Source organism: Acyrthosiphon pisum, chromosome A2 (assembly GCF_005508785.2).
Source record: "Acyrthosiphon pisum isolate AL4f chromosome A2, pea_aphid_22Mar2018_4r6ur, whole genome shotgun sequence".
Taxonomy (NCBI): Eukaryota; Metazoa; Arthropoda; class Insecta; order Hemiptera; family Aphididae; genus Acyrthosiphon; species Acyrthosiphon pisum.
In genome coordinates, this window is record NC_042495.1 from 85,507,230 (window position 1) to 85,515,191 (window position 7,962).

Here is a 7,962-nt window from a genome sequence, read left to right on the forward strand (position 1 = left end):
AATAATTAAAATAATAATACTGATCTTGATGATGTATGTTAAAATAATCATAATGAACTTTGATTGCCAACAATTTTGTTTATGGATTTTTTTCTATTGGTATGCTTGCGTGTTGAAAAATTTTGAAATTTTTATAAAAAAATTGCCTGTTAAAAATAAAGAAACACGTTAATTTTCGTTTTAACGAAATTTTATATCATCGATCCATAATCGTTAAAAACCCCCGCGTACAATGACATAAGATAGGTACACCCAATATATGAATGTGTGCGGTGAATCTATATATGGCTGTATACAATATACATTATACTTTTATACCTACATAATATTATATCTCAACGTTTACGGTTCTTTACCATTACACGTATTTATATCTAACCTGGTCAACTGGCTGAACATAGGCCCATAACTTTGGATTGTAAACAGAAATAGTTGTTTCGGTGACTGCTAAACCCGAAGAAATCAAGTAAAAATCGTCCATTGAATATATGAATCCAGGATACGAACTAAATGTTATATCGTGTCCGAACACTAGTTGGTACGACGATTTACTTTCCTTGTAATTGAGACGATATCGCTTTTGTATCCTCAGCATTGTTTCGTACCTATAAAATATACGTTTAACAATAATATATACTGTATTATTTTAATCACAAAGCTCTTGGACATAATAATAATAAAATATAATCAAACTTAGGTACCGATTCCCAGTAACGTGAGAGAATAACAACTCTTTGGATCCAGGTAGTAATTTTATAAGAACTGAACACGATTCAGCCCCCAGTGGTTTTTTATGAGGGTGCGATGAATTAAAGGCATCGCATAAATTAAATAAATCTTCTTGAATGTTCATCCAACTATTCAAAACGATTACAATTTCGTTTTTTTAACACAATTATTAAACGTCATAGTAAATAATAAATTATAAAGATCAATGACAGATATTAAAATAATATATTATGCTCACAAAAAATTTTCCCATGTCAAAGACTGCATTCCTTCTTTTGTATTCAACTTATATCCATCGTATAACCCGTCGAGTTGCTTGTACATGAGGCCAACCTTTAAACGTAAGACCCATTGTATACACATTCACATTTACACATATATAGGCATAGGAAACTAGCGATTCGCTTTAAAAATCGATAACGCGCGTCTTGTAATAGATATAATATTATAAATTATAAAGTACAAACTTGATGCCAATACGCGTCCGATCCATTTTTCTCTGTCACTTGGGACATGACCCAATTTTTATTAGTCCACAAGAACTCGTTCAATTTTTCACACAAGTATACTCGACCGTCACAGAAATTTTGAAAAACATTATACCAATGCGTGTTTATCAAGTCGGCAGTGACGTATCCTTCCAACAAACCAGCGGCATAGGCTTGCATCACGTCATCTTCTTTGATAGATGTAAATATTTCTAAATAATCCCACCTGGAAAACAAATTTTTTAATATTTTTACTACAATAGGCGTACCTAAATATATTCTGTAGGCATGTATCATTCCGGAAGATAACATCAGCCATTATTTTTAATCGATGGATATATAATTTATGTATAGGTATGATAATAATTGAATCTAGGAAAAAAATCCCCAAAGCTATACCTAACCGTACTATTGGGTACAATTGTTAAAAATAATAATTAATAATAATAAAAATATATAAAATTCGTATGATAATTTTTATAATATTGATAAATAAGTACATATTATATAAAATTGTATAGGTATACGCTTAGGTAATAAAAATTAAAAGTATAGTAAGTTGAATCTCAATTTGACAAATATTATACTAAAATTAAATAATATTATATTATAAATGAGTTAAGTAATATATTTTAAAACTAATCATATTCCTGTTTATAGATCTTAACATCTTAAATGATTTTTTAACTTGAGTAATAATATGTAATACCTAGGTATACTACAATTATCAATTTTATAATAAAAGTCATAAGCATAACTAATAACATTATCTAGACGAAAAAAAGTAAAAACACCACAATTATTTATATTTAGTGGGAGGTAATTTCGACGACTGTATAAGCAATAAATTTGTTTAGATTTTACTGTAAAATTAAAGTACCTATATAATTTAATAGTCAATCTAATATATAGCATTATAGGCCACCCCAAAAATTATTTCTATATTATATGACACTGGAGTGAATTGACTTCTTATAAAATGTGAAGATAAGTTTATTATCTAAGCAATATCATAGGGTCTTAAAATATATTTTAATTTTAAAGCAAGTTAAGAGTATTTTTATTATTTTATGATGTACAATTAATAATTATATATAATATAAAAGTAATTGCTTTGGGGATTTTGGATTTTATTTCCAGGGATTTTTTTTCCAATTACCGAATAATTTAATTTTGGGGAGGGATTTTATCAGTGAAGTTTTTAAATAAATATTCGGAAATCTTAAATCTATGCAATTTAAACATGTGTTATTGTGAAACCAAACAATAATTATTTTAGCCACCTTAAAATATGTCGTAACAAATTGAAATGACACCCGTTAACCAGCTGTGTTGTGAAGAATTTGAGTAAAATATACTAGAATATTGATATTCAAATACTTTTTCAAGTATTAAATACTATTTATAAATAGCAATCAACAAGTATTTTGAATTCCTACATTTTAAATAGGTACTAGGTACTTTTCTGTTTATCATCTGTATTGAATACTTTTTTTCAAATTATTTTTTCCTACTTTCGATTATAATGTTTGGAATTGTTGTAAAAATAAACACGATCGCTGCGAAAATCGTATCTTTTTAGTTTCACGTAATATACCGTGCCAATATGATTGTCGTCTGATACTAATTTCGAACAAATCATTTTTTTAATGTAACAAACATTTGCATGATAAAATATAAAATATTGATACAATGATGCATAATAATTATAATTTATTTTAAATTATACAACTTTCGTTAATAAAACGCGTTAAATAAATTATTTTAAATTTGAATATATTAATAATTATTAATAAATAATAACAAAACAGGTTTTGGCAGCAAACAAGCAGAGGCGGGTCCAGCGGGTAGGCCTGGTAGGCCCGGGCCTACCCTGATTTTTAACCTTTAAGTATACCCAAAATATGCATTTTAAAATTATATTTATATAAGCACACTGAGTATTGAATGTAAAATGTACATCGACATACTGCGTAGGCAATTGTTTGACTATATTTTATATAAATATTTGTCTATAAATCGTAAAATTTATCGACAATTCTCAAGCGTTTTTTTGGAAATACCCCATATTTCTATATAGATATTACACGACCCGACGACCGTCGTCGTTTGGTCGGCGATCACCGCCGTAGTGTTGAGCGTCAAAAACTATGACATTGATATTAGATAACGAATATTTTATTTAGTACCGACTTTCGATTTATTGTCACGGTTGACAACCGATCCCGTGAGTGAGAGTGTTCGTTTTTTATTATTCTGTGCTTATATTTTAAAACTATTATAAATTGTTTTTTTTTTTTTATTTTGTTAATATTGATTATTTATAATAAAATGATTAGCCAATTTTTTAAACCTGTTCCTAAATCAACAAGAACATTAAATGATACTGACGATATAGTAGATCAACCACCAAAAAAAATTGTAAAACTAAACGACAATTCAATTTCTAATGATTCATTTAAAGCAAAAGTTCTCGATATTAGTTTAAATTGTGATAAAAAACCTATACAGCCTATCATTAATTTCCCTCGTCGAAAAATTGGTAATAAACAACGTTGTTTCCTAAGTTCTTGGTATAAAATATACCCTTGGATTGAATATTCAGTTCAATTGGAATATTGGATGCAATTTTTTGTTTTTATTGTCGTCATTTTGCTACTTCTACATCTCATGAAAAACAGCAAGATGTTTTAATAGTTTCAGGGTACAGTGATTGGAAAAATATTTCAGGAATGACAAAAAAACATAGTGAGGCAAATTCACATAAAACTTCGTTTGGAAAGTATCAAGGTTTTGTGATATCGAAAAGTGTTGGCGCGATCACATTGCAAATTAATAGTCATGTTGAAGAAAATATAACTAAAAATCGAGAAATACTAAAAAGTATTATTCGTTCTATTTTGTATTGCGTGCGGCAAGATATTGGTTTACGCGATCATTATAATGTAAATACTTCTTTAAACAAAGATCTAGAAAATACTGAACAAATACTTATGACTTAAAAAGTATAATAAAATTTTTCTTAAATTTTAAAAATGTATTGACTATACAAATTATTTTTATAGCCAGGCCTGTCCTAAATTTTGGTCCTAGACACGCCTCTGCAAACAAGTTCCCATATATAGGTACCTATACAATGAAATCTCTGAATACCGTACACTCTCAGTTACTGACGATTTGTCCGCTATATATTGTATCAAAGGGTTCAGTTTGTATAAAGTTTGTAGTGTGTACCCGGAAAAAAAACGTCTTATATTTTGAGGTGATCGCTATTTAGAGATAGGTAATGGGACTAGGGGAGGTTAACTAAGAGTTAGGGGAGGTTAACTAAGAGTTAAGGTAGGTTTCACTGTACTTATACTGCAGACTCACCCTGTAGCGTTTATACTCCGAGTGTAACTAGCTTTACCGACGACTCTACCGTCTTCCGTGTGTCGAATCCTAATAATATTATCGTCCTCGTCGGCGATAGCGTAAAATAACTGGTGCGTGTCGTCGCCCGAACTCCGCGTTGGAAGCGTCAAGATGATGATCACAGACGACACTATAAACACGGCAATCGCGATTTTTTTGGCAGACATAATAACAAACGACAATTACACGATTATTGTAGTACATATGTGGAGGTATAATAAATTAATAATGCTTGTAGGCACAACAAATGCGATCGATAACCAACTAAATGGTTCTGCTGCTAAAGCCGCGAGCCTGAATCCTGCAGATAATAATTATAGTATATAATATTATGTTTAATATACATTATACATAAGTAACATATTGTATATTTGTACCAATACTTTGCAATGTCCACGTCACTCCCCCGTCACAATATATTATGATTTTAATAACATAATAATGACTATACTATTGTGAGTTAAGCTGGTTCTTAATTATATACCTATATATGTATATTAATGATTAATTTATATTTTATTGTTTTTACAGTCAATAACATTAGTGGGTATAAAGTACATAATAAATAAAACCTATTAATATTGTTATTGTAATTGTAACATTGTAAAAACATTAATTGTACTCGTTGACACAAATTTTAAAAAATATATTATATTAGGAATATTGTGACGTAATTTATTGTTATGAGGCAATTTACGTTATATATTATATTATATTGTTATGTACATACCTACACTAACATATTATAATCGTTAACAAACACAATTAACCATAATAAATATAAAATACACTTTGTGCCCTAATGAGAATTGAGAAATGAATATCACTCAATAGTATTTATTCTTTTAATTATAGCTACCAGTGATTGTGACTTTATTTCTTAATATATAATAATATTTAATAATATTACAGTCTACACAATATTATGTTGATTTCCATTTATTTATAATAATAATTATTATTATATACATTAACATGGTTTTAAATTTTAATATTCTCGTAACAATAGTTAATAGTTAGGTACACACTTATACTAGCTAGGTAATCATGATGTTTTTTTGTCGTTGATATAATGATATCATATGATTAAAAATATTGTGAAACAATATTATGATATCTTAAACCTATTTATGTATTAATATATATGGGCATAAGGACACATATTATGGTATATATTATGTATTATACAATGTACATACTTGATACTACATATAGTACATAATATACTACCTACATGTATAATCTACAATATAATAATTTAGCGTAATAAACGCTACAGATAGTGCAAGTGCAACATGATAAACCGATAACTAGAATAATAAAACCGATGACTAGCAATCAGCATAATATAAATCCCACAAAATGGATAAAGAATACAGAATAATGAAAGGTCAAATTAATTTAAAAAGTAAACTATAATATAGCCTGCTGATAAAAACACCAAGGAAACATACGTAAACTACACTCAGATTATCAACTGGGTTAACTGTTGGTAAAAATAAAACCAACCCTCCCCCACCCCATAGCTTTTATATATATAACTATATATAATATAAAGTATATACATATAATATAAAATATACACAAGGTATTATAGGTATAAAATATAAATGTATAATAATATTTATATCCTCCAATGGCAAATTAGGTTTTGATTTTTTGGATGTAATGTCAAAATAACTGCTTATTCGCTTCATTGACATATTAAAAATAAAATATTAAATAATACAATTCAAATTAATAGGTACTAGGTGGTGGAAATATGAAATTACAACTATTTAGAAAAATACAAATAAACACATTTCAAAATAAATCACCAACGATCAAATAATGAATGTCTAGTAGGTACTGATAAGTGATAACTGTTATTAGTTATGTTAAGCGTGCCTGACCCACAGATATCTATATTATACTATAATATAGTAAACACGACTAAATTAATCATATATTTTATAACTTAGTTATATGTCTATGAAACTAATGGTTAAGATGACGTTATACACGCATGCTATTATAAATACTCATTGCTTGCTTCGAAATTAAAATATCAAAAAACCCTGTGTAGTATGAAATTGGATAATATTCTTACCTCAAAAATTTGATAGTAGGTCAATTTATTAACTCTATATTATAATACTAAAGTTAACCACACAAGGACACGGTTATGCTCAACGCAAATTGCCCATGTCGCGCGTGGGTCAAAGAGACGAAACAATAATAGTGCTTTGACATCCTCTTAAAAATAAGTAATAACAGAGGAAAACAGAATATTCTGAACGTTAAATTGCCTATGTTGTGCGTCAGTGAAACGCGGAGACAATTATAGCCCATAGGTACGTTTTAAATTAATCTATTCGCTTATTTATTCAACTCATTTCTATATTATATGCGTCCACAGTAATATAAACTTTTATTATTTGCAACTCTATACCTAATTTTAAATTATTTAATTATATTTCGACTTGAATCTATAGGCCGTTGAGGGCGGTGTCTAATTTGTCTAGTAGATGGCGTTGCATGCATTGATTTAAATTAAAAAAACTGTAATAATTGCTATATTATACCTAATTATAATTATTACAGAAAGCATGAGGACTTAACATGACATTACTTGACAGAAGTGGGACCAGCAACCACGAAGTTTACTTTCAGGAAAAATACTTTTTACGGCAGTCATTAAAGCTCTTTCATAATCCGTAATAATAGTGAGTTGTCCATAGTTTAATGGTAGTACTCTTCTAACTACTCTAAAAAATTACTTATCAAAATTAAGTTAGTTGGTGGATCATAAAATATTAAATAAGGTATGTATGTAAAATTGGACACACCTAGATTATACATCAAAAAAGGAGCTGACCAATTATTGTACAAAAAGTAAAATAATATGTTAAGTTTAATTGTATCGGATATATTTTAGATTTTAGATTTTGAGCGGATCGATCGGACTGTATTGATTTTACAATAATGTGTGTTGTTTAATTTTTCTAATTATATTTTTTTGTCTGTGTAAACGATAAGTATTCGTAATAAAGATTCGATTTTCAATTTTCATATAATATATGAAATTTACAAATATAAAATTATTAATATTACAATTAATAATTTTATAGATATGTATTCATTTCTATAATTCTATTGTGACAATTATTTCTTTTTAACTCAAATTGAATCAAATATTTTTTCAAAATTATAAAACTAGATTAGGTATGTAGTAACGTTTCTCACGAAACCAACCATCGTATTGGGTTATTCAAAACACATAATATATAAAGGAAAAGACACACATTTCTGCAGTGTTTAAGTAATTTTTTGAGTATATTTAATATTTTTA

General features: G+C 28.0%; 1 protein-coding gene across 1 annotated transcript in view; it reads right to left on the reverse strand.

Moving 5' to 3' along the window:
* LOC100163861 (putative phospholipase B-like 2) overlaps positions 1 to 5,036 on the reverse strand; it is a 13,355-nt gene extending 8,319 nt beyond the window's left edge. The window contains exons 1-5 of the mRNA XM_016805045.2: positions 4,590 to 5,036; positions 1,197 to 1,443; positions 968 to 1,062; positions 702 to 857; positions 380 to 605 (exon numbers count right to left, since the gene is read on the reverse strand). Coding sequence (XP_016660534.1) covers positions 380 to 605; positions 702 to 857; positions 968 to 1,062; positions 1,197 to 1,443; positions 4,590 to 4,798 — 933 coding nt within the window. The 5' untranslated portion in view covers positions 4,799 to 5,036. The remainder of the gene's footprint in view (positions 1 to 379; positions 606 to 701; positions 858 to 967; positions 1,063 to 1,196; positions 1,444 to 4,589) is intronic.
* Between the last annotated feature and the right edge of the window lie 2,926 nt (positions 5,037 to 7,962).